Consider the following 27,835-nt stretch of genomic DNA (forward strand, 5'->3'; position numbering starts at 1 on the left):
TATTGCCATGCGTAAGTCATTGCGCAGCCCTAACAAACACTTACCTGAAGTGTTTGTTTCACTAGACTCTGTAGACTAGGTTTGTTTGGTCACTGCTGTTAAAGTAAATATTGTAATAAATATATAACCTTCTAATATTCCTATTAAATATTTCAGGACATCTCATAAACCAGGTGTGAAAGCGTCTAACTAATTTCAGCAAACACTGGTGCTGCTGTTTAAATTTAGATAATGAAGATTCGGAGCCTGAAGATGTACGTGAAGGCAGCATTCAATGACCGCCCCCGCTGCCGCCGTCGAGCAGCAGCTATAAGGGAACAGCCCTCAGACTGCTGGCTAACTTTGTCCTATCTGGTTTCTCTCTCCCGGCCGACACCTCTTTGTTTCTGTCGTGGTCAAGTACCGCCGCTTTCCCGAAGGCTTCACACCAAGTGTACAGGCGTTAGAGACGGCCAGGCACGCTGGTGGCAGCTCGGATAATTTCCTGAGACCTACAAAAGACGAAAGAGGGAGGGAGGAGAAGGAAGGTGGGACTGAAAGGAGCTTGGAGAAGTTGACACTTCGTTGTTATGTTGTGTTCTTGTTGAATAAGCTGCGCGTACATATACGACGCTGCAGACTTTGTGGGCAGCGAGCTGAAAGCTGGTAGGTTATAATTTTACCTTTTTCTGTTATTGTCTTGCTTCAATGCGGATATAATTGTTTACACTGAAATAACTAGTTTAATGCTTACTCTCTTGTTTTCTCGTCAGCAATGTTGTCACTGTCTCGGCCACCTATTTAAATGAAGTACACGGAAGTTTCAGAATGTTTTATGAAGGTTTTTTTTTTATGCCCCGTTGCTTTCAAGTCTCCTCTAATTGTTTTACATAATAACACCTCAAACCACCCTGTTATTTTCTAGGGTCTCCTATAACATCATGAATGAGTGAGAACAGGGGACAGAGATGGCAGAGCTGGAGATAGACCAGTCCAACCTTCCACGTGTCCAAGAAGGTAAACACACGCGTTCACCTACAACCCCCCCCCCCCCCCCCACACACACACCCACACCCACACCCATACACTGGAGCACATAACTCCAGCCTTGATAGAGCCACAAGTGCATGGAAAGTATGTGCTGGAAATAAGTCAGTAGCTACAAGGACCACTTTATTAGGCACAGCTTACAACTGCAGGGTTGGAGCCCCTTCTGCCTTCAGAAAGGATGTCCAAAGCATTATTCTGGGCTTTTGTTTCATATTAGCTTGTCAGCATGACACAGTTACTGCAGATCTGTTGCCTGCACTTTCATGATACAAATCTACCATTCTGCCATATACCAAACGGTTCTAATTGGGTTGGGATCTGGTGACTTTGGAGGCCATTGGAGTACAGTAAAGTCACGGTCATGTTGAAGAAACCAGTTTCAGATGACTTGATGACATGGTGTATTATCCTGTTAGAAGTAGCCATCAGAAGAGGCACACTGTGGTTATAATGGGATGGACAGTCAGCAATAATGCTCAGGGAGGCTACGGTGTTTAAACGATGTTCAGTTGGCACCAAGGGGCCAAAAAAAAAGTCCAGAAAATATACCCCAAACCAATAGCCTCAGTTTCCTATTCTTAACTGACAGGAGTGGCACCTGATGTGGACTTCTGCTGCTGGAGCCCATTTGTTTCAAAGTTCAATGCGTTATGCATTCAGAGATAGGGCTTTGCATACCTTGGTTATAATATGTGGTTACTCGAGCCACTACAGCCTTTCTATCATCTTGAACATATCTGCCAGATCCCCTGTGACCTCAAATGTCATGTGGCATTTCCATCCACACAATTGCCACTCTGGATATTTTCAAATTTTCTGATCGTTCACCGTAAAGCTAAGAGGTGGTTCTGTATGAAACTCCCAGTAGATCAGCAGTTTCTACTCAGACCAGCCAGTCTGGCTACAACAATCATGCCACGTTCAAAGTCACGCAAATCCCATTTTTCACCATTCTGATGTTGAGTTTGAACTTCAGCAAGTCATCTTCACTGCGTCTGCATCCTAAATGCATTTAGTTGTCGCTATTTGTGTTAACAAAAAAATTGAACAGGTATACCTAATAAAGTGACATGTGAGTATAAGTAGGTATGTCAACAGAATTTTTGAACAAGTTGCATGATGAAACAGCTATTTACCTGAAATCTTATTCAATGAACTCTTAAATGATATAATGTACTCTGTGTAGGGTAAAAAACTTTTGAGGTGTTTTAAAAGCTGACATTCTGAGATAAGTTCAATCCCTCAATTTCCATTAAAACCCAAAATTACAAAATGTAGTTTTTTTTTGTAATGTCTTGGAACAAGAACCCAAAGGTTCATTGCTCTAGAATATCTTATGATCATTTAAAACGGCAAAAGAGAATTTTTGTTTTCAAATATCAAATGGTATCAGCTATTGGGGAGACTGCAATGAAAAACAAAAATGTGTGGGTATGTTTCCGTCATGATATCAATAGGGATTCCTGAAACCGCAAATAAAAACCTGTTTTTAAAAGGACATCACAGACAATAGCATAATCAACATTTGGAGATTTGCAACAATTTGGGACATACCTACTTTAAGCTTTTATTGATACTTGAACACAGTGGATGTGTTGTCTATGTATTTCGTTGAGTTGGAACAAAACAGTATGAATAACTAACGTTGGTGCTTTGTGTGTGTTCCAGATGTAAATGTCCTTGGTAACTCCATGTTTTGACTAATTTCAGTGGACAGTGTAGACTTCCTGCGGTTTGAGTCTTTGGCTCTGTCTATGCAGGAATAGGTTCATACAATTGGGTTAAAGTAGGAGGGAATTTTCCACACAGAGGTTTATTGATTCAACTGTACACAACCGGATTTGTCTTTGACATCACTGGTATGCTGAGGGCAGAGGAGGTGGCTGTACTTTCTGTACGACAAAAACTGCAAAACCTGACGCTTTAAGGTTAAGGTTGTGAAGAAATTTAGAGCATTGTGGGGTATAAAACTATATCTTAAGCTTAGAACATCTTGCAGAGCACTGTGCAGTCCATCATCTAAAAATGGAAAGAGTAAGGTACAAATGCACACCTATCAAGAAATCGATGTCCATCTAAACTTGAACGACTCTGAAAGGAGAGCAATAATAAGAGAAGTAGCCAAGAGGCCTATGGTAACTCTGGAATGCCTGAAAAGCTCCACAGTTCAGGTAGAAGAGTCTCTTGACACTTAGTCATGCACAACACAAATCTGGCCTTTATGGAAGAGTAGCAAAAGAAAGCAACAAGACGTCGCGGTTAGTTTGCCAAAAACCACATGGGAGACAGAGCAAGCATGTGAAGCAAGACTTCTCTGATGAGATGCGGAGCCTTAACTTTGAATAGATATCACCCCAAACACACCACCCCTATGGTGAAACGTGGTGGTGACATCATCATGCTGTGGGGATGCTTTTCTTCAGCAGCAACAAAGAAGCTGGTCAGATTTGATGGAGAGTGGATGGAGCTAAATGCATGGCAATCCTGGAAGAAAACCAGTTGGAGGTCAAAGAAGAATTGAGACTGGGGCTCTGGATCACCTTCCAGCAGGACAGTGATCCTAAACATCTAGCCAGAGCTACAATGGGATGGTTCAGATCAAAGCATATTCATGGCCTAGAATGCCCCAGTCCCAGTTCAGACCTAAATCCAATTGAGAATCTGCGGCAAGACGTAATAATTAACCCTGGAGTCAATCCATCCATTATGACTGAGATTTTTTTCAAGAATGAACAAAGTCATTTCAGTGTGTTGATGTGAAAAGACGTTGTGCTCTAATTGCAGCTAAATGTGGTTTGACAAAGTATTCGGGGGTGGTGGGGTGGGGGTATGTTTGCAGTGTTTTTTTTTCCTCAATCAAGAGGTATGAAGACTTTTGCAAGGCACTGTACATACACGGATTAAATACTAATTAAAGGTATTAAAAAATACTTGCATATAAAACAAACTAATGTTTAAAAAATGCTGCCTTTGCTTGCTTGTGCATAGGAAAACATTTAGTGGTTAGGAATTTCTAAGCTGCGGCCTGGATATAGATGGTTGGCTCAGTCTTTGGCATGTCCACACTAATGAATGGGTTAGGAATAGGTCTGCATGTCTTTTTATCAGGGGAGATAATTCAGCACTCCACTCTTGTTTCCACACACAAAGGACACTCTGTGCAGCTCCGCAGTTTTCATGCTTAATTGAGCTGAGGGAAGCGCACAAACAAAGCCGGTAATAGCATGTATAAACTTGTCAACAGAACAATAGCAGTATGTAAATCAGATGTCTGTTGAGGATGATTCTCCTCCCCACATTATTATCCACTTTGACCAGGCAGATCTGTCGAACTGCACTGCTGCCACCAGGCGTGTTTGGTCAACATTTGATGCAGCTACTTATGTTTCAAAATTCCCAAAAGCCTTGTCCGTTTTCACCTACATTGTGTTTTTTTTTTTTTTTTTCTCCAACAGTGAAGTGTTTTGGCTAAGTCAGCTCTCTTTGTTTTTATTGCACCCCCTTATCTATTCCTGCTTGGGCCCTCCTCTGGCTCCTCTTGATACAGCCCCAATGTGCTGAGGCAACGTAGCTCCAACAGGAATTCCCCCCACCTCCCACTCATTCCTAATTTCACTCTCACCAGCTGACTCCTTGTGTCCCATTACCACCTCACCTCTCTTTGTTCTCAACAATAACGAGGTCTACTTTGCAAGCTGCTTGGGAGCAGTTTTCCACGAGACACTTCAAGCTTTGGCACAGGCACAGTGAAATTTTTGCAGAAAAAGGAAAAAGCGAGGAGGAACACAGAGTGATCCAGAGAGGTTGAGAGAGAGAGTGTGTGGGCAGTCAGTGGGACATTTTGGATGAAAATAGAACCCTTGTCATTTTCTCTTTTTGCTGCTTTCTTTGTCGGCAAGCAATCTCCACTGCAGCTATGCAAGTAGCAATGGAGATGGAAGAGAAATACCTCTGATGATGGACAGGCTGCTCCTTCGAGCTGCATGCCTATCATAATCTGCATAATTTTGTCCTGAATACTTTTCTGTCAGTTCCACTGAGTGGGTGCAAGCTGTTCATCTGAAATCATGCAGGTCATAGTTTCCTATTTTATAATTATCTAACCTCAGAGAGTGTCTAACATATACCTCTACTATTTAAACATTGCACCCAGTTTCTTCTTTCTATCAGCTTTTTGATTTTACTATCCTCTTAGAAAACAGAAACAGGCTTGTCAGCAGCTCGTATTAAGAAGCTTACAGTAGTTGGCCCTGGATTTGCACTGAACATATGTTTTTTTCTTTCACCATCAGGCCTGGGTGCCTTACTTTCTTTCATTCCAAACCACTTCAGCAGTCATTGTTAGACAGATGGAGTAATGTGACTGAACTTTAAAGGAGTTTGGAAAAACAAGTCAAACTGCAGTTCAGACACAACCACACCCTCATGTAGGCTCAAGCCAGACAAGACGCGATATTTTTCAACCCGTCCAATCCCATCTGTCCACCTGCTGCTTTTCTGTCTGTGCTAGAATTAAAAGGGAACAGTTCTGAGCTGTGACATTTGCCTGTCGGATAAAGCTTAGACTTTAATTCAACCCCTCCCTCAACGACAGGCAGGTTGGAGAGCCATTTAGCGGATATTCCCCTAAGCTCCACAACAGGTGTAAGTGGCAAAGAATGCCTCTGTATACTTTAACCTTCCAGGGGCACATGAGGGTTCATTTTTGGTGTAAAAAGATCCCTTCAGGGCTTAGTGGTGTCTAGGCTGGCCCTCTATAGAAATATGATTCCCTCTTTTTTTTCTGCAGCACAGTTTTTTTGGTTTTGCCTTGTATGTGTGGGTGTGTGAATACATTGCTGTAGCAGGATTTGGTCGTAAATAGTGCCCCACATACTCAGATTGCAATATTGCATGAAAATGGAAGTTGTGATAAATCCACCTTTTCCTCACTCCCATTTTTCTCATCTGTGCTTCCAGTGCTCTGTGACCTCAGACATATTTGGCACTAACATCTGCCAGGTTTGAAACATTTACTGTTGCAAGACTCATTTAAACAGGCTAAATATTGTATCCCCATCTGCCTTTTATTTGGCAGGTAAATAACACTCCAGTATCACCATTGAATGCCTCTGATGATTGCAAAATGTGCACCACCTAAATGAGGCTTCCACAATTGTTAATGGACATGTCAAAAACGTTTGTGCTATGAACATCACAAAGATGTCTTGTATATACTACACGTGATATGCGTCAATGTTATGAAATTTACACAAGTGCTGCTTGAATGTCACAGCAATCACCAGAAATATTTGGTATGCTATGCAGATGTTCTCTTTTCACCGATGAAGATTAAATCATTTCAGCATTTCAAATTCTTGAAGTGGCTCCAATAGAGGGCGTAGTCGGGCCCATTTTCTGGTCAAGTCAGTTGATAATTCTTTGACCACTAGAAGAAACTAATGTGTATAGAGCATTGAACTCTCTACTACAGATGGTCAGGAGATTAAGCATGAAGACATGAAACAATGATGGCAACTCAAGATTAGCATGCAGTGTGAATTCTGGACACCTGTAATATAATGGTAAGAAAATAAGGCATTCCTAAGAGCTTTTTGTGATATTAATATTGAAGGCAGTGACATAATTGTGACAAAATGATATGCTGTGCAGCCCTAGCTAGTGACATCGTTTCATTGCTTTCATCCAGCCAGCGATTTTTAAACTCCTAAACAATTATTTGTTGTTTCATAAATAATGAAAACCTGGCTGGTTCTAATTTGAGCTGGTTGAATTTGCCTCTAAGGTTCTATAAATCTGAAAAAGTATGGAGTAAAACAGTGTAGCAAAACATTTGCCTTTTCCCATTGTATTTCCTATATCTTATTCCCTAAATCACATAAACCAGCAATGTTCAGCAATTTTGCTTTTTGCACGGCATTACTAAGGAACCGTAGTTTTGTGGATTAGGGGAACCAACCCTCAGTTAATTTAACGCTGTGATCTTTAGACCCTGAAATCGGTGGGAAAACTGACAGTTGTTCTTATTTTACATATGATATACTTCTGTGTATAAACAAGCTTGACCACTGTAGAATATCTGCTGTTAGATGTCAAACACTGGCAATTAAATCTGGGGAAATAAATTTTTCAGAAATATGTAATGTTGATATTAAACGAATGTAGAAAAGGGTTGTTGCTGATGAGGAAAAAGTGTTAATTTAGAAGAGTATGAATCTGGAAACAAAGTATTTATGGGGGCCCTTATTTGCCAAAACACTGGACAACAAACAACAACAAAGCAAACCCTAAAATGAAGGAAAATATTTAAATAATATGAAAAGTCTAAAACACACCTAAAATGCGAAAACATGTTAAATACAGGTCCTTCTCAAAATATTAGCATATTGTGATAAAGTTCATTATTTTCCATAATGTCATGATGAAAATTTAACATTCATATATTTTAGATTCATTGCACACTAACTGAAATATCTCAGGTCTTTTATTGTCTTAATACGGATGATTTTGGCATACAGCTCATGAAAACCCAAAATTCCTATCTCACAAAATTAGCATATCATTAAAAGGGTCTCTAAACGAGCTATGAACCTAATCATCTGAATCAACGAGTTAACTCTAAACACCTGCAAAAGATTCCTGAGGCCTTTAAAACTCCCAGCCTGGTTCATCACTCAAAACCCCAATCATGGGTAAGACTGCCGACCTGACTGTTGTCCAGAAGGCCACTATTGACATCCTCAAGCAAGAGGGTAAGACATAGAAAGAAATTTCTGAACGAATAGGCTGTTCCCAGAGTGCTGTATCAAGGCACCTCAGTGGGAAGTCTGTGGGAAGGAAAAAGTGTGGCAGAAAACGCTGCACAATGAGAAGAGGTGACCGGACCCTGAGGAAGATTGTGGAGAAGGGCCGATTCCAGACCTTGGGAGACCTGCGGAAGCAGTGGACTGAGTCTGGAGTAGAAACATCCAGAGCCACCGTGCACAGGCGTGTGCAGGTGCCGCATTCCCCAGGTCAAGCCACTTTTGAACCAGAAACAGCGGCAGAAGTGCCTGACCTGGGCTACAGAGAAGCAGCACTGGACTGTTGCTCAGTGGTCCAAAGTACCTTTTTCGGTTGAAAGCAAATTCTGCATGTCATTCGGAAATCAAGGAGCCAGAGTCTGGAGGAAGACTGGGGAGAAGGAAATGCCAAAATGCCAGAAGTCCAGTGTCAAGTACCCACAGTCAGTGATGGTCTGGGGTGCCGTGCCAGCTGCTGGTGTTGGTCCACTGTGTTTTATCAAGGGCAGGGTCAATGCAGCTAGCTATCAGGAGGTTTTGGAGCACTTCATGCTTCCATCTGCTGAAAAGCTTTATGGAGATGAAGATTTCATTTTTCAGCACGACCTGGCACCTGCTCACAGTGCCAAAACCACTGGTAAATGGTTTACTGACCATGGTATCACTGTGCTCAATTGGCCTGCCAACTCTCCTGACCTGAACCCCATAGAGAATCTGTGGGATATTGTGAAGAGAACGTTGAGAGACTCAAGACCCAACACTCTGAATGAGCTAAAGGCCGCTATCGAAGCATCCTGGGCCTCCATAAGACCTCAGCAGTGCCACAGGCTGATTGCCTCCATGCCACGCCGCATTGAAGCAGTCATTTCTGCAAAAGGATTCCCGACCAAGTATTGAGTGCATAACTGTACATGATTATTTGAAGGTTGACGTTTTTTGTATTAAAAACACTTTTCTTTTATTGATCGGATGAAATATGCTAATTTTGTGAGATAGGAATTTTGGGTTTTCATGAGCTGTATGCCAAAATCATCCGTATTAAGACAATAAAAGACCTGAAATATTTCAGTTAGTGTGCAATAAATCTAAAATATATTCATGTAAAAAATAATGAACTTTATCACAATACGCTAATATTTTGAGAAGGACCTGTATATCAAAACCTTTTCAGAAATCCTTTTTGCATCATTTTTGGTTTACTGGGTTTTTTCTTCTTTATTATGCCTTGTAAATAATGTTGCATGAAAGTGAACTGCACAGATGGCTCCTGCTGTCTGCACATAAGCTCAGTATATCACCCTTATATTGTATCTTGTCATTTGTTACTCACTTTGTATTTCAAAGCATCTATCGTAGGTAAAAAAAACTCCTCGTAGTTACTTTCTTTAAACCCGGTAGCTAGTTTGTCATTTTTATCTGATCACTGTCAGTTATAGGTCTTTAGAAATTGAGAGGAAGGAAACACAACAATGGTGCTATCTATTTACTTTCTCTTGAGTTACTCTTCAGTTTGGTAGACAGATGTGTAAACACACAGGCTGGCTAAAGTTGTGTGTTTTGGTCTCAGGAAAGAAAAAAACAAAGAGACGTAATGACAGATAAATGATGCTTTACTTCATTGACTATTATGTCAAAGGTTGCTAAGTAAATTTCTAATCATCTTAAAACTATTCTTCCTGAACCCAATGCAATTTAGTTTCTGGCCTATTTACACAATTGCCATAGCTTTAGATAAATTACCTGCCTTTAAATTTCTGTGGAGTTTTCTAATTTGATTAAATTACTCTTTGTCTTGTGCCCAAGCTGTTAGAATAGGAAGTTGTAAATTCATTTACCTATGTTTATCAACTGGTGTCCCACAGGGCACTGTATTGGTTTAATTATATTTTATAATAACATAATAACATTTATTCTTCTGTTTGTGGACATCATGATACTTTAATGTATTTTTATGTGTTTTGTTTTACACATACTAAAACCACAGGGGAAGTTATAGGCAGGTTATTGGAAAGGTTCCATGCTGGCTAAGCAGATGTTGTTCAAAACTAAATGATTCAAAAAAGCTTTGAATGTTCTTTAAACTCTGACATTTTCATCTCAGTAAGACCACAAGTTGACATACGCATTTAGGTTTGTATTTGGACTCGAATCTCAATTTTGGAACTGTTTGGCTACTTGCATCAGTCACAGGAACTACAGATGAAAGTTAACATTTTGCCTACCTCGGGTATATTTACATTTAACTGCTTTGTTTATCAATGTGAAATGTGTCTTTCTTGGTTTTTTTTATTTATTTTTGGAGCCATAGAAGCCGTTGCAGAACTGGTCTCGATTTAGTTTTACTTGTATCTTTCTGAAACACCTCTCTTGTTTCCCCTTTCTGTTTGTTGTTAAACATTTAATAACAGTTTGTGGGGCACTGAAATGCTGCTAATGTCTGTTATTTCAGTTTGTCAGACCTTTGCTGTGCTGGAGGATGGAGTATTGGCAAACAGCCTTCAAGAGCAGGAGAGTAAGTATAAAATGAATCATGCCTTTTCGACAGCTGTGTACAATGTGCCCATGAAAATGGCCAAATCTCTTACAATACCAACACAAACTGGAAATGCAAAGGCTTTAAAGAAGTAGAATTTATGACAGAGCTGCTTGATTTGCATGGGACTGCAATTCAATACTAGCACGTCTTATGGATTGTGGTTGGCTCTTTGTTACTTAAGTCATTGTTTGTATGTGTCTTTGCGCAGTGTACATTTATGTCTCTTACAGCATACATTTCAAGTCCAATTTGATGCTGACAGGCCAACTTACTATAATATAAATTGGAATTTCCTTCTGCATTTGCTTTGCCTTTAGTCGAGCAGTACTATACCACCAATATCCAAAAGAACCAACTGGTGCAAAATGACATCCGGATAGCCAGGCGGCTGCAGCATGAGGAGGAGCAGGAGCGGGCTCAGCAGAGCGCCGTCATCAGACAGGTTTCCAGACAAATGTAAGTTACCCCAGCTTTCTCACGGCTGGTTCTGATGCTCCAAAAAGGCATCGAAGGGAATTCCCTACATGCTGTATGTTCTGTCTGAGACCAGTTTATTTGTTTAGCAAATCATGAGCATAATAAGCCACTTCCTTTCCCGTTGCACAGAGAAGAGCAGGACTTTGAATACGCTCGTATGATTCAAGAAGAGCTCCAGCGACGAGCTGAGGAGGCACACAGGAGGGAGCAGGACGATGAGGTGAGTGTTGTGTACATGCTTTGAGTTCCTCACACAATAATTTTCAAATTCCCTGTGCATAAATACTGCAAATGTTATACTTTTATTTTTAATTACAGTTTAAAATAACAATGTTTTCATATTTTGGGAAAACTTTCAATATATGCAGTTTGGAGATATTTTAGAGCATTCTTTGGTCCCTTTTTCAATATGGCAATAAAAATTTAATTCCTTAAAAGTCAGGGCATCAGCTAGAGTACATCCCTGAAAATCTATTTTTTTTTTTTTTTTTTTTAAATCAATACTTGGATAATGTCAGCCAGAGGCCATTAGTTGGATCAATCAGATCAAATCCTGATACCTTACTAAGTCACAATCTAAATTAGATATTGATGGTACTATACCATTAATAGCTTGCGCAGCTTATCCCAAAGACGTCTCTTAAAAAACGGGTCTATATGTGTCCTTGATTACAGAGATTCTTTTTTAATAGTGTCACACTTCATGAAAATGACACGGAGTCACCAGTAGGATTCGGGTTCAGTCACAGGTTAGGGATGCTGGCTATATTTTTGAAATACCTTAGAATATTTACATTCAAATCCCACCTTTAGGGGGATTTGTTACCAGGGCTCCTCTGGGTTTTTCGGATCATTGTCTTATCCACCTCATCCCAACCTACAGACAGAGACTAAGAGCTTTCAAACCCAAGGTTCACACTGTTAAGAAGTGGACTGAGGAATCAAAGCAGATGCTACAGGCCTGCTTTGAATGCACAGACTGGACTGTTTTTGAAACTTCAGCCACTGACTTAAACCAACTAACTGATGTGGTGACATCATACATCAGTTTCTGTGAGGACATGTGTGTGCAGACCAAGACCTTCTGCACCTTTGGGAACAACAAGCCATGGTTTACTCCACATCTCAGGAATCTGCGCAGGGAAAAGGAAGAAGCTCACTGCAGTGGAGATTGGGCGCGGTACAAGCAGGCCAGGAACAAACTAACAAAAGAGATCAAAGCAGCCAAGAGAAGCTACAGTGAGAAGCTTAAGAACAGCCTTTCTACTGGTGACACTTCAGCTGTATGGACTGGTCTGAGAAACCTGTCTGCCTATAGGAGCCACCCCACCCATCCTGAACAGAGTCCTCGCCTGGCCAACCGTCTGAATGGCTTTTACTGCAGACATGACAAGAAGCCGTTCACACCTCAAATCATCTCCTCCACATCCCATTCAGGAACAAATTCCTCCCATAAAGCAACCAACCCCCCACCATCAGATCCTCTGCCTGCACTAAAGATCTCCGAGGAAGAGGTAAACAGGCTCTTTCAACGCATGAAAACAAAGAAAGCTGGAGGACCTGATAACGTCTCCCCATCATGCCTGAAAGCCTGTGCAAATCAACTCGCTCCAATCTTCACAAGGATCTTCAACAAATCACTGGAGAAATGTGAGGTCCCCTCCTGCCTCAAACAATCCACCATCATCCCGGTTCCCAAGAAACCCACCATTCTAGGATTAAATGACTACAGGCTTGTAGCCCTGACGTCTGTGGTCATGAAATCCTTTGAGCGGCTGGTGTTGAAGCACCTGAAAGACATCACAGGACCCCTGCTGGACCCCCTGCAATTTGCTTACCGAGCAAACAGGTCGGCAGATGATGCTGTTAACTTAGGTCTACACTTCATTCTGCAACACCTCGACCGTCCAGGGACGTACGCCAGGATCCTGTTTGTAGACTTCAGCTCGGCCTTCAACACCATCATACCAGACATCCTCCACCAGGAGCTCACACAGCTCAACGTCCCAGCCTCCACCTGTCAGTGGATCAACAGCTTCCTGACAGACCGACAGCAGCAGGTGAGACTGGGGAGCATCTTCTCCCGATCCAGATCAATAAGTACTGGTGCCCCCCAGGGGTGTGTTCTATCCCCACTCCTCTTCTCTCTGTACATAAATGACTGCACCTCATCGGACCCGTCCGTGAAACTCCTGAAGTTTGCAGATGACACCACTGTCATTGGACTGATCCAGGACGGTGATGAGTCTGCATACAGACAGCAGGTGGATCGGCTGGTACACTGGTGCGGTCAGAACTACCTGGAACTCATCCCACTTAAGACTGTGGAAATGGTGGTGGACTTTCGGGGAACACCACCCCCATACACCCCTCTCACCATCCTCAACAACACTGTATCGGCCGTGGACCACTTCAGGTTCTTAGGAACCACCATCTCTGAGGACTTGAGATGGTCTTCACACATAGACACTGTTCGAAAGAAGGCCCAGCAGAGACTGTACTTCCTGAGGCAACTCAAGAAGTTCAACCTTCCACAGGAGCAGTTGGTGATCTTCTACACTGCCATCATTCAGTCTGTCCTGTCTTCATCCATCTCAGTGTGGTTTGGCTCATCCACAAAACAGGACAGGTCCAGACTGCAACGAATAATCAGGGCTGCAGAGAGAATCATCAGGGCTGACCTTCCCTCCATCCAGGACTTATACAGGTCTAGGGTCAAGAAAAGAGCTGCTAAAATCTCTGCAGACCCCACACACCCTGCACATAAACTGTTTAGAGTTTTACCTTCAGGCCGCCGCTACAGAGCACTGTTTACTAAAACCAGCCGCCACAGAGACAGTTTCTTCTCCTAGGCTGTTTCTCTGATGAACATTCAATAGAGTACAAAACAACAGCATACAGATGTTGCAAATGCACCTTTTTATTATATATGTGTATATTGTACATTGTAAATATGTATATTCTGTAATACAAAAACAGAACAAAAGAGCAAAGTGTACCGGAGTCAATTTCCTTGTTTGTATGTACGAACTTGGCAATAAAGCTGATTCTGATTCTGATTCTGAATACATAAACTGTTTGGCACAATTGCTGGTCACATAGAAATCTTAAGAAAGCATTTTTGTTATCCAAACATTTTAATGAACTGAGTTTCTTAATAAGAAAGACATGTTTTTATTTGGAGACCATGGATCTCTCTGTGTACAGGCGACTACACAGACAAGCCTAGTGTTACATAATGACTGTTGATTCTCAAGAACTTCAGCTTTGCAGCAGTTTGATGATGTGCAGCCACTTTTATAACATTTGTGCACAGTGCAAAGGGTGTAGTTACCAGCTGACAGCCTGCTGTTGAAACAGTAAGGGGTGAACAAACAAATATTGACTAAGTGCCAGTTTTGTTAACATGATCTTAAATCTTCCAAGTTCCACTGAACCAAAGCTGGAAAAGAACTAGGTAAAATTAATCAACATTTTGAAAAAGAAATTTGCTCTCATTTGTGCAATAGTTACACTAATATTTATGAAACACATAATTTATATGTAGTCAGCTGCTGTTTATCTATGCACAATAAGCAATGTCAAGACATTCTTTTGTTTTAGGTAATTTACTCCTAAAAGAAACAACACCTTCTCTGTGGGTGTCCTGTTGCTACAAGTAATCTGAGCACAACAACAGCCTATGTTAAAAGACTTGATCACGAAGTTTAACTTGACATCCAGCCTTTAGGAATTGTTTTTCCACATTTTGAGCTGCACTTTTTAAGGCATGATTCTAAGCATTGCAAACTACAGATAACACCGACAATGGTATACGAGTGGTTTAGTTGTTGAAATTATTTTAAAAAACTAATAGAACTGCAAACTAATATGGCTTATTCATTTTTACAGGTTTATAACAACTTTAAAATATTGGACTAAAAGTAGAAAATGTTTACTGAATTAATTAGAAAATAAAATTTTCTACACAGGAACTGAGAAAGTAGCATGACACTCAGGACATTTGCCTGTCAAGAGCAGGGCAGGGAGCAAAACATTCTCAATTTTGCTTTTGCTCTTATAATTAACCGAGTCAGTGATTACTGGCATCTGCAGAAAAGTGGGTCTGGGATGTACTCATTGTCCCTCTAGAGGGTTGCAGGAGCCATGCCAGCTGTTAACCAGAGACCCAACCTGTCAGCTGCTCATCTGAATGATGAAGTAGTCTCTCTGGTGGCTGATTCCACATATAATCTCTCAACCACCAATACAGAGTATTCTCAGTTAGTTTTGCAGGGTTTACACAGTTAAATGCTTAACACATTGGTGGTGAACAAATTGAATCATTAGGAGCACTGAATTTTCCAATATACCTTTTAAATTTTTTTACCTAGCTAATTAATGACTTGAGGCAATTCTTCATGCTTTGTTGTATTTGTAACTGAACAGTTTGTATATAAATTTTAAAGGAAGCAAAAAGTCTCACAGGAGGCAGAATGTTGTCTGTCTTGTAGCCTGAACACGATGGTGCAGCCAGATGGCAAGCATCAATCACATCTCACTTGTTTTCATCTTCCTTCTGATGGCCAGTCCTAAAACTTTACCTTCATGTTCCAGCACATGATTAAAAGAGTATAAGTTACTATAGATCATTAGAAACAAATAGCTACATTGCATGAGGCAAAGAATCAAAGAGCAAAGGGAGCTCTGCAGTAAAACTCCCCATCTGGTCCAACACTCTGTGCCTCAAGGCCACTCCACCATAATATTTTTCTTCACGCTGCAGTTTCCTTTTCTAGATGAAGGTGCATATAAAAGCTCAGTCTTTTAGACAGTGATCTCCATTCATCTTTGTTTAAATGGTTGGGTTGGAATTCATGTTTATTCTCATAGTTAAATGTTGAAAGAAAAACTCTTTAATAAAGCTGACAGATCCTCTTTGGTATGAATGATGTTGTGTGTCTCATAGTTTGGTAAAAAATGTCCAGATGCCTGAAGGTGCCACGCTCATCTGTTCAAACAATAAAGTACAACTACAAGAAAGATACCCAAAAAGATACCCAAAACATTTCAGCCAAATCATGCAAAGGAAAAAGCTACCGAATACTTGAAAAGAAGAAAGTTTAGAAAATTCTTAAAGACATTTATTATTCTGGCATTTAGCAAGTAGAAATAATTTTGATAAACCTAACTTACCTGAAGCAGACCCTTTGTCACTAAGAAAAAAAGGTTGTGTATTTTAAAATAATATATGTAAATATCTAGTTTTAATTGTATCTAGTGTCAATTGTGTTTTACATTTTGATTAGAATAGGCATATGTGATTTTAATGCTTTTACGTAATCTGTGTCCTTTAGGACTTTGTTAACCACTTACATATGCACTGATTTGAGACTGTTCATTTTAAAATAAAGCAACCCATAGGCACTTGTGCTGAAATCTGTTAATACTTTATTTTATAACTGGCCGAACTAAAGTGGTTGATAAACATTTGCCTCCCATTAGGTCGTCGTTAATTAAGAAACAAAAGGCGTTGGGGTGTGCAGTTTTAAATGCCAGATCCCTGTGGCTCTAAATACCTAACCTGTCATGGCAAACTGCTAATTATGTGCTGATGTTGGCGAAATGGCCCCGATGGCAGACAAAAGGGAGCTGTGCTTGCTGTTTGTTATGATTTATATTGCAAAAGAAGCCCGTAGAGAGAGATTTCATGAAATTCAAGTAGAATTTGCTGATATTTGGAGAACATAATTAGTTGTTTCCTTTCTTGAAAAGCAGCACCCACGTGTGATGCTGCCTCCACCTCAGAGAGGCCAGAGAACATAGGGCGGCTTTTGTAACCCTTGTTCACAACGAACGAAAAATAAGCTCCTCCGGAATGTAGAGTGTACGGTTGTATGGTTAGATTGGTTTCCTGGGGTGAGTTATGTTTTCAGTATTTTTTTTTTTTTGTCAGTCGGAGTAGATCAGAGCAGCTTCAGAAACTGTTTCCTAAGAATCAATAAAAAATGAAATTAGATTGCTTCTCCTTTTGTCTTAAGTAAAGTTTTAATCCAAAACAAAAAGAACAAAAACGTTTTGGACATGCTAAACATGATTTTTGTGTTCTTTTTTTAATAAATAGTTAAACAAGTCAAGTTGCTTTCTTATTACAGTCTGAGCTACACTGCCATCTGTTGGCTAAAAGTATCAGTGAATGTCTAATTCAACATTTGTTTGGTCTTGGGATCTGGTACTACTAACCCTAAACAATGAAGCAGTCTGGGCAATCTCTGCAGACAGTGTTGCATGCCAGGCATCTGAATCTGCATTTCTTTGGTGTTCAGGTCAGATCTTGTCGTTTTTACCAATCGCTGGCAGTTTTGCTGTTTTAATTCATAAAAAAAACACAAACACAGGAGAAAATCTGTTAAATTAAACAGCAGAGCATTATGGCTTTATAAAACAAAATCTAAAAATATTAATTGTTGTAGTTATCAGCATTCTTTGACTGGTCAGCTAGAAAAAAATGCGATCAGTTTATAATTACCATTTCTGTAAAAACACCTACCCAAGTGTATTTATTTGCTCAGCCTTTATTTAACTTTGACATCTATATCTCATTTTCAAGGGTAATTTGGCCAATAAGGTATACAATTCAGAGTCGGCATAATACAGATATGAGTAGGATGCATGTTCATTTGTAGAAAAACATTTCACAATAGATTCAAAATGTTTTTTTTTTCTGAATAATAACGTAAAACAAACCTTGTTTGGTTATAAAACCCCAGTTTTATAACCAAACACTACACCCGCCTTGCCTGCTGATAGCGGTCAGAGGGCAGGTGGCGGTGATTGTATGGCAGCCCCTCTTCTGTCAGTCTGCCCAAGGACAGCTGTGGCTACACTGTAGCCTACCACTGTGAGTATGTGGATGTGTGTATGAATGGGTGGATGACTGATTGCAGGGTAAAGCACTTTTGGGAGATGAGCACTATATAAGTTCAGGTCATTTACTGTTGATTTGTGAAAAGGGAAAATAAAACGAGGCCTAAAAGTGAGCCTTGTCGAACACCTTTAAAAATCCAGTGAAAACTGAACTTATGTCCATCTGCAAAAAAACACTGTGTTCTATCTAAAAGGTATCTTCTATATCATCTTTAAGTGCCATCACTCAAACCAACAGAGTCTGTTTAAAAGCTCATGGTCAAAACATTAAATAACTCAGGCAGATCAACAAACTGCAGCACAATGTGGGTTCCTGTCTAAAACATTGCTAAGATCATTTGTTACCTGCATAGCCGTTGCGGTCTACTATTTAAATTAATCAGCAGTTAAATATTGGTGTCTGCAGACTGTTGTCTGCTCGTGCACCATACTAACATCAAACAAAGCCTCAGCAATAAATCTGCCAGTTGATGGGGAATGGATTGTAGAACTTCTTTAAGATGTTAACTATGATATGTAGAAAAAAAGATTGTTCTTGTTTTCAGCCAGCCATGTCTACCTACGAGACAGTAAAAATAAAATGATAAACATGGAAATGGACAAACCAAGAAAGTCAGAATGAGAACATTAAAGCATTGTGATTTCAAATCAGGATAAACCTAGAGAGGATTAATACCACCCAATCAGGAAATGGGGAGATTTTAATATTCTGTTTGAGAAACAGTCATTAATTGACAATGACTGGATCAAGCTGATAATTCACAGTTAATGGACTAATTTTAGTTTGTGAGTAAAGGTGCTTGTTATTCAACACCGTATAGATTGCCTATATGTATCAAGCATGACAATCTCATGAAAGATGGAATGCAACATTTTCCTGAAAACGGTAAACTGAGAAGATCCTCAAGGTTGCTGCCCTCCCTTTTTATTGATTTCAGTGTCGTGGTTGACATTTGTATTTTTCAGCTTTCCTTACATCAGATGCTGCCACACATGTTTAAGGAGCTTTACAGTACTTACTGCACAGCATTGAGAAACAATTTAAAAATGTTATCCAATGCACTCTTTACTTATAATCCACTATTGTAATCAACTATTCAATGTTTTACTCTTATTAGCTTCAACATACTTTAGAAACCAGATATTCACATGCACTGTATAAAAAGAAAACAAGGTTTTAACACAGACTAACAGTTCCTATTTTAGATCTGTTTCGATTAGGGGTTTGCACTTACCGTATTGTTTATTACCGTAAAAGATTTCTTATCTTAAGCATTTGGACTTATGAGACTGGGATTGTCTGTATTGTCGGAATTTTTATTTTTACCATTTTCTCCACTGTTTGTTCCATTAGTGCATAAATAAATCTGAAAACATGATTAAATGCAGTTAATATGTGCAGTTTAGTGATCAAATCTTTTTAAGAGCTGTTTTTGTGTTTGTGGGGCAATGACTGCTTTCACATGCGTTGCAATTATAAAAATTGTCTGTTTGCTATATTCCTGAGTAATGAGGCACATACCTTTTGCTCATTTGCAACCAGATTTTAACTTCCATGTCTTGAGATGTTGGTTCAGTATTTCTACATAATGTTTTTACCTCATTATACCATCTATACTGTGAAGTGGCCCTATACCTCCTGCAGCAAAATTCTCCAACAAGACGATACTTTACTCCAAATGTAGCAACGTCCCTGTGTATATTTGCAAACTTCATTCTGTCTCTTTGTTGCTTTTGGAGTGATGACTTCTTCCTGTCTGAGTGACCTTTTAGCCCATATTGGTGCAAAACTTGTTTCATCGGGGGTAATGAAACTCTCAGCTTCTGAAGAAAATAATACAAAATCATCAGAAAAGAATTATCTCAATAATATTCTGCCAATTAGCCAGTAGAAATAGTATGACAACCCTAATTTACTTAAAACAAGTGTAGCCTGATTTAATATAATCCCAAGTATGAATGTGTCTGTGCAGGAAATGGCTAAACAGCTGCAGGAAGAGGAGGAGCAGCTGGTCAGGAGAAGGAGCCAAAGCCAGGAGGATTTTCATGAAGGTACATTTTGCCGTTAATTTAAGGCCATTTTCATCGTTTTGTTTTTGTACGCCTAGTTTTTGTTGCCTCTTAAGGAGCTTTTCTGATATATTAACTTAACTTGTAAAGAACAGTAGCCCCAGAGCATTGGAATGTTATTTTTGGGTTATGGTGGTCAGTGTATTGTCGTAATCAGAATTGAAATATAAACTTTTGTGTTTGTATATGGAAAATGTGAATCAGGGTATTATGGCACAAAAAGATCCCTTTGTAGTCCTATACATGAACATTAACAAAGCATGTCCTTCATTACTAAATTAATTTGGAGCAATGTGTTTTGCTCTCAATCTGTTCTTTGCATAGCAATTTGTTTTTTAAGCATGTCAGCACATTTGTAGACAATATTAATATCTGCAAACACATTAGTGAGCCTTGGATCTCCAAAACATTCCTATAAAGTGTAGAAATCTACTCGTATAACTCGCATCACGTGCAGCTTTTTATAATGCTCGTTTTTACCTTCACTTGTCTTGTACCCGCTACTAACAAACTCACCCATTATTATTGCTTTGTTTGCATGTTTATCAATGCTAAAGGCAGCACCAGTGACCCTGAGCTGCCATCATCCCACCAGCACACATTCATCAGCCCTTACCAAGAAGAGGAGCAGTACTTATCTGTCACCACCAGGTGGCCACATTCTACCTCTCATCGTGGTTCAGTGTTAACTGGGCCTCAGACTAGCTCTCCCTGGAGAGCAGTTTCTCAGAGCAACACAACTTCATGGTCAAATCAAGGACAGGTAGATACCAGCAGGCAAATAAGGAATGAACTCAGAGAGCCTATAAATGAAGATTCAGAAGAGTCAGATGCAGTTTTTACTCAACAGCTCTCTCTTTGGGCCCGGCGGCTGTATGACAGATCAAGTACAGCACCTCCTCAACAACAGCCTTCTTTAAGACCCCAAAAAGAGAGGAACTGCAGAAGTCTCTGCACTCGCAGCAGCTTCACAAATGATTTCAAAGGCTGGGAGGAGGAGACAGAGACCTGTGTGGAAGACTGTTATGAAAATGATAATGTGCAATGGAGAACGTCTAGGAATGTGGATTATGACAGGAAGTACAGAGATAAATATGAAGATTTGCACAGTGGAAGGCCGCAGGAACCAGACAGTAGGTCAGCGGAGGTCTGCGAAAGGCGATGTCATCGCAGTGAATCGGTGCGTGTACATGGCCGAAACAGTAACAGAGAGTTGGCAAGAACCTGGAGCTGCAAGGAGAACCCTGATAAACATGTCCGCTTCCGGGAGGACCAGAAGAGTTCCATTAAGCAGCAGAATGAAAGCCTGAAGGTGTGGCAGATGCTCGGCCATATCCTCCAGGAGAGAGGTGTGCCTGTGAAGGTTGGTGGCAGCGGGGCGCCACTACAGATAAGGCCTCAAAGCAGAGACCGCCAGGTGCTCCACGGGAGTGAGGTCTCCTATGGTGACTCCCAACCACATCAGAAAGCCTTCCACAGAGCTGCCACCACCAGGCACAGTTTCCATGGAGATATCAGGCAGAGGAGGAGATCATCACATGGAGAAAACATTGGAAGAGATCACAGAGAAGACCAAGGCAGTCATAATTATAACAGAGAGGTTCATGAGCTTAATAGTGGAGAGTCTCATATCTTTAGCAAAGAAACAAATGGCAACACAAGGTCGAAAGAGCACAAATATGCAAACATTGACAATAACAGAGAGAGAAATGCAAATCATACCAGAGTAAAGAGGACGACAAGTGATCGCCGGCACTGGCACAAGATCACAGAAGAAACATTAAGCTCAGATGAGGAGCAAGAGGTGGAGAGAAGAGCAGAGCGTCCTAGACGAAGAGCACTACAGCGTAGCCAAAGCTTCAGGAGCAGCAGGGCTTCGACCATACATAGGTCAAAGCACATGGCAGCAGGTAAAACCCGAACCTGCAGTCGACTCTAATCTGCAGAAGGGAACACTTCCGATGCTGGGTTCTTTCCTTCTGATCGCTTAATCTTCCCTTTACTTCAGTCAATCATTGCTCTGGGAGTGGGCATTACCTGTGACTTTGGCCTCTGTCTGAAGAGGGACATTTTTCTGTTTTCAATCTAGAAACTTTGTAGTACTCTAGTGTATCTAAAGTCCCGTATATTTACCAATTAGTCTTGATGTGTAAAATGTCTTCTCCGACTGCATCCTCTCATTTCTTGGTGATTTATAATAACTTTGGGCTTTGTGGATCTCAATTGTCTGATTCATCATTGATGTTCAATAATTTTCTACAACAAATCGTGTGGTTTCTTATTAAACTTGCATTAAATCCTATTGAAATGACATAGTCAATCTTCACCCTTAGGGTCTTCACTGCAACCAGAGCCAAGCGAGGCAGGCCTGGATCTGGGAGAGCTGCATCAGGTCCTACAAGATGAAGAACTGGCCCGTAAGCTTCAGGAAGAGGAAGAAAAGGAGTTAAGGAGGGTAAGTCATCTAAGACGTTACAAAGGTGATACAAATGCCCTGCAAACAAATTCAAATCCTGTCAAATATTTTCACACTTTGTCATTTTACAGCCACAAACGTCACTGTATTTTAGTGGGGTTTCATGTGACAGACTTATTTATTTTTTACATTTGCAAATGGAAATCTGTGTATATTTACTAACCATTTACTCTATTAAACGTATGTGCAACTAAATGGCTTTAAAAAGCATGCAGTCAGTAAAAAGAGGGTGACCTTAATCTCAGTATGAATCCAGGTGTTCTGTGAAGGCCTCAGAGGTTTGTCAAAGAACGTCAGTGACCAAACAAGATCGTGAAGACCAAGGAAAAAAGCATATAGGTCGGAGATAGGTTATGGAGAAATTCAAAGGATTGGGTTATAAAACAATATCCTGAGCTCTGAGCATTTCTCTGTGAAATCCTTCGACAAAAAAAGGAAAGAATATGATGCAAGTTCAAATCACATGGGGGAAATAATTATTTCATACACTGTTGATTTTGCAAGTTTTCCCACTTACAAAGAATCGAGAGGTGTGTCATTTTCATCGTAGGTAAAATTCAACTAAGAGAAACAAAAGCTAAAACAAAATCCAGAATATCACATAGTATGATATTTAAATAATTAATTAATTTGCATTTTAATGCATGAAATAGGTATGTGATCACCTACCAACCAGCAAGAATTCTGGCTCTCATAGACCTGTTAGTTCATCTCTAAGAAACCCTCCCATCCTCCACTCATTACCTGTATTAATTGCACCTGTTTGAACTGGTTACCTGTTTAAAATACATCTGTCCACACACTCATTCAATCAGTCTCAACCTCTCTACCAGGGGCAAGACCAAAGAACTGTCTAAGGCCACCAGGGAAAAAATTGTAGACTTACACAAGGCTTAGGTGGGCTACAGGACTACACAGGAGGACCTGGCCATGTATCATGAGATTTTGGGCAAGAATCTACTTACTTTAGCAAGAGCATTGAAGATCGGTCATGGCTGGGTCTTCCAGCATGAAAATAATCTGAAACACACAGCCAGGGTAACTAAGGAGTAACATAAGAAGCATTTCAAGGTCCTGGAGTGGCCTAGCCAGTCTCCAAACCTGAACCAAATAGAAACTCTTTGGAGGGAGCTGAAGCTTTGTATTGTCCAGAGACAGCCCCGAAACCTGAAACCTCTGGAGAGGATCTGTATGGAGGAGTGGTCTGAAATATGTGCAAAGCTGGTAGACACACACCTGAAAGGACTTGCAGCTGTAATTGTATCAATTCAGGAGGGGTGAATACCAATGCAGGCCACACCTTTCAGATTATTTGTAAAGAATTTTTAAAACCATTTATCAAAATCCTCCCACTTGAATTCTGAAATACTTTGTGTTGGTCTGTTACTTACAATCCCAAAAAAATACACTGCTCAAAAAAAATAAAGGGAACACTTAAACAACACGATATAACTCCAAGTAGATCAAACTTCTGTGAAATCAAACTGTCCACTTAGGAAGCAACACTGATTGATAATCAATTTCACATGTTGTTGTACAAATGGAATAGACAACAGGGGGAAATCTTTGGAGATTAGCAAGACACTCAATAAAGGAGTGGTTCTGCAGGTGGGGACCACAGACCACTTCTCAGTACCTATGCTTTCTGGCTGATGTTTTGGTTACTTTTGAATGTTGGTGGTGCTTTCACACTCATGGTAGCATGAGACGGACTCTACAACCCACACAAGTGGCTCAGGTAGTGCAGCTCATCCTGGATGGCGCATCAATGCAGGTTCACACTGAGCACATGTGACAGACGTGACAGAGTCTGGAGACACCGTGAAGAACGATCTGCTGCCTGCAACATCCTTCAGCATGACTGGTTTGGCAGTGGGTCAGTAATGGTGTGGGGTGGCATTTCCTTGGAGGGCCGCATGGCCCTCCATGTGCTCGCCAGAGGTAGCCTGACTGCCATCAGGTACCGAGATGAGATCCTCAGACCCCTTGTGAGACCATATGCTGGTGCGGTTGGCCCTGGGTTCCTCCTATCCTAATGCAGGACAATGCTAGACCTCATGTGGCTGGAGTGTGTCAGCAGTTCCTGCAAGATGAAGACATTGAAGCTATGAACTGGCCCGCCCGTTTCCCAGACCTGAATCTGACTGAGCACATCTGGGACATCATGTCTCGCTCCATCCACCAACGTTACGTTGCACCACAGACTGTCCAGGAGTTGGTGGATGCTTTAGTCCAGGTCTGGGAGGAAATCCCTCAGGAGACTATCCGCCGTCTCATCAGGAGCATGTCCAGGCGTTGTAGGGAGGTCATACAGACACGTGGAGGTCACACACAATACTGAGCCTCATTTTGACTTGTTTTAAGGACATTACATCAAAGTTGGATCAGCCTCTAGTGTGTTTTTCCACTTTAATTTTGTGTGTGACTCCAAATCCAGGCCTCCATTGGTTAATAAATTTGATTTCCATTGATGATTTTTGAGTGATTTTGTTGTCAGCACATTCAACTTTGTACAGAACAAAGCATTCAATTATAATATTTCATTCATTCAGATCTAGGATGTGTTATTTGAGTGTTTCCTTTATTTTTTTGAGCAGTGTACAATGAAGTTTGTGGATGTAACATGAAAAATCTGGAGAAGTTTTAAGTAATACTTTTACAAGGTGCTGTAAATACAGATTTTTGTTTCAGGAGATTAATGAAAAAAATGAATGTTCAGTACTTTCGTTTCAAATCTTACAGCCATCTCTACAAAATTCCTATCCAGAGGGGGACTTCAGAGTAGCCCAGGTTGCACAAGATGAGGTACCATGGTGAACTCCTATGTGTTGTTTATAACTATGTCTTTGTAAAAATTACTGTGAGGAATGCTATAATGTTTTTGTTGGGTTTTTTTTAGGAAATTGCCCGTTTTATGCAGAAGCAGGAAATTAAGGCAAAGCGAAGATCTCGTGAACTAGAAGGGCCAGGGTCTTGGCACGAGCACAGAACCATGATTAGTCACTGTGACAGACGAGCTACCAGAGAAAGACCGGTACATGTGCTATAAACACTGGGAAGCAAAAGTGTAAGGTCGTTTTAAAAATGAGAAGGAAAAATAAAGAAACTTTGTCCTCGTATTCAGGTCCACCGAGAACGGCTTGACTCAGAGGGTCTTCCTTCTCCCACTGAAGACTGCCCGCCAGAGAACCAGTCAACCAGCCCCATTCACGATATACCGTAAGAAAATCAAGAATATCTGTATTATTACTGTATGTCCTGTGTATTATGCATCTTCCAGTTTAAAGATGCTGAGATCCTTTGCAGAAAAGCCCAGCAGCTGAGAAACATTGCAGAGGAGCTGGACCCTACTTTCCAGGCCTGTAAGCATGTCCCAGAGAGCTTCCAAGCAGGACAAACTGGTATTATAAACAGGATAACTGACTATCCGAGTTATACAGCCTGAACAATGGCTTCACATTCACATTGTTTTCTTTTAATTACAGGTCAAACCAGTGAGCAACCTACTGTAGCACAATCCGGCTCACAGGACATCCTTGAGGAACCTACATTCATTCCACCAACAAAGCGGCAGACAGATAAATCTGGACGTACTAAACCCAAAGAGAAAAGGGAAGGATGCAAGCAACAATAATTTTAGATTGTGCTGATGGGAATTGTTTTGTTTTTTGTTTTGTTTTGTTTTTTATAATAAATTATCAGTCTAACCAGAGTTCTCATTGCTTTATCTTAAATAAGTGAAAGGGAAAACCCAGGGAAGCACTTTAGATCAGTAAAACAAGAACAAACAAAACAAAGTTTTAGATAATTTGATGAAGAATTCACATTTTGTACACAAGAATCTGAAGGAATATTTTGAATTTGTTAAAATGTATATATTTAATGTTTAATTTAACATCAATAGCATTAATCCCCGCACCCCCAAACAGGGCGTCTGATTACAGCTGCTGTTAAGCTTCTATCTGGGTGAAAGCCACAAACTATTTACTAAGAAGGCCAAAAGAGAAGTGACACTATTAAACATGTGAGCTTGCTTTTATAACAAATTTCCACTTGTGTGCTACCTTTGTTTTTGTTTTCAGTTTTTTTTCTGTTTACAGCTGTACAGTGACAATCAAAAGACCTGAAATGAAAATGAAAACTGATAAACATTAAAATGTTATGTGATACAATGTTGAAAAGAAGTATTCATACCACTTAAACTTTCTTTTACATTTTGCCATGTTTAAACTATAAACCTTGTTATATTTTATTTTGATTTTAGGATAGACCAACACAGACTTGTGGATAATTGTAAAGTGGAAGGAGAATGAGGCATGGTTTCCTGAATTGTTTTACAAGTAAAAAGTGTAGCATGCATTTGTATTTAGTCCCATCAATACTTTGCAGAACAACCGTTTGTTGCGATTACAGCTGCAAGTCTTTTTCGATGTACGCATCAGCTTTACACATCTAGAGCTCGTTCTTTGTAAAATGGCTCACGCTCAGATCCAATGGAGACCATCTGTAAACTGCAGTTTTTAGGTTTTGCCACTGAGTCAAGGTTGAATTTAAACTTGGAACTTTGATTGGGCCATTCGGACACATGAATATGCTTTTATCTAAGGCTTTCTGTTGTAGCTCTGACTGTATGTTTAGTGTTGTCCTGAAGTCTGAAGTGCTGTGTTCCCTACATGTGTTGAAGCAGCTTTCTTCTGAGAATTCCTGGCTCTTTTATAGATTTTTTTCTTGCCACTAAAATAAAAGCAGTTAATAGTTGTCTTTTTTGCAGATTCCCCCACCTGCCTTTGGATCTCTGCAGTTCCTCTATTATTGCTTCTTTCAATAACGCTCTCCTTTCCTGGCCTGTCAGTTAGGGTGGAAGTCTGTCTCTTTGTAGGTTTGCAGTAGTGCCATACTCTCAGTTTTCAGTCAGTGGACTGAACGGTGTTCCCTGAGATCTTTAAAGCTTGGGATATTGTTTTTATAACAATCCTGTTTTAAACTTCTCCACAACTTTATCTCTTACCCTCTGTGTTCCTTGTTCTTCAATATGTGGCTTGTGTTTATACAAAGTTCACCTTGCTCTCAGTTCGGCATTTATTTACTAAATGGATGATTTCTAAAGACAATTTGTTGCACTGTATTAAATTTAAGGGTGTCAAGTTAAAGGGGACTGAATACAAATGGTTGCCACACTTTTCAGATTTTTAAACAAAACTATTCCTTTTCTTCATAACTGCTAGATGCAAGGGAGCAGGGGGTTTTAAGAGGGGCTACTCTGTTGGGCTAGCACTTGAAATACCCCCAACATACCCAGAATTTTGTGATTATAACATGAGAAATGTGAAAACAATTTAAGGAGAATAAATGCTTTGCAGGGTACCACATTAAGATCCCAGGTCCGGCAGTAACTGCTACTACAACCCTATGGACCTTCCTGCTACGTTTTTACATTCATGGAAGTATGACGCCAAAGACTCTCAGAACTGGCTTCAGTTGTATCCGTTGGAAAATTTCCTCATACCAAACACTAATCATCCTACTGATGTTAAAGATTGGGAATTTTTTGTTCCTGTT

At 40.3% G+C, this 27,835-nt stretch overlaps 1 protein-coding gene across 3 annotated transcripts; it reads left to right on the forward strand.

Moving 5' to 3' along the window:
- The first annotated feature begins 291 nt into the window (after window positions 1-291).
- Window positions 292-25,983, forward strand: ccdc187 (coiled-coil domain containing 187). 3 transcript variants are annotated; one of them, XM_047367129.1, is made up of 13 exons: window positions 292-645; window positions 905-996; window positions 10,261-10,323; window positions 10,665-10,803; window positions 10,954-11,044; window positions 19,704-19,782; window positions 20,358-21,710; window positions 22,134-22,255; window positions 25,019-25,081; window positions 25,176-25,310; window positions 25,401-25,495; window positions 25,583-25,677; window positions 25,762-25,983. In XM_047367129.1, exons 2-13 carry the CDS (start codon window positions 948-950, stop codon window positions 25,908-25,910), a joined length of 2,433 nt encoding a protein of 810 aa, XP_047223085.1. In that variant the 5' UTR covers window positions 292-645; window positions 905-947; the 3' UTR covers window positions 25,911-25,983. The 3 variants fall into 3 exon arrangements, with proteins under 3 accessions (XP_047223085.1, XP_047223086.1, XP_047223087.1); XM_047367130.1 differs by having other exon boundaries at window positions 292-527; XM_047367131.1 differs by lacking the exon at window positions 20,358-21,710 and having other exon boundaries at window positions 300-645.
- The last annotated feature ends 1,852 nt before the right edge of the window (window positions 25,984-27,835 follow it).

Source organism: Girardinichthys multiradiatus, chromosome 1 (genome assembly GCF_021462225.1).
Source record: "Girardinichthys multiradiatus isolate DD_20200921_A chromosome 1, DD_fGirMul_XY1, whole genome shotgun sequence".
Lineage (NCBI taxonomy): Eukaryota > Metazoa > Chordata > Actinopteri > Cyprinodontiformes > Goodeidae > Girardinichthys > Girardinichthys multiradiatus.

Bases quoted from the DNA above. Each gene is read 5' to 3' on its own strand.
- ccdc187 (XM_047367129.1), top strand. From the start codon at position 948: ATGGCAGAGCTGGAGATAGACCAGTCCAACCTTCCACGTGTCCAAGAA. The intron at 11,045-19,703 runs GTGAGTGTTGTG...GTGTCTGTGCAG, and splicing joins GGAGGGAGCAGGACGATGAG to GAAATGGCTAAACAGCTGCA. The intron at 25,496-25,582 runs GTAAGAAAATCA...GATCCTTTGCAG, and splicing joins AGCCCCATTCACGATATACC to AAAAGCCCAGCAGCTGAGAA.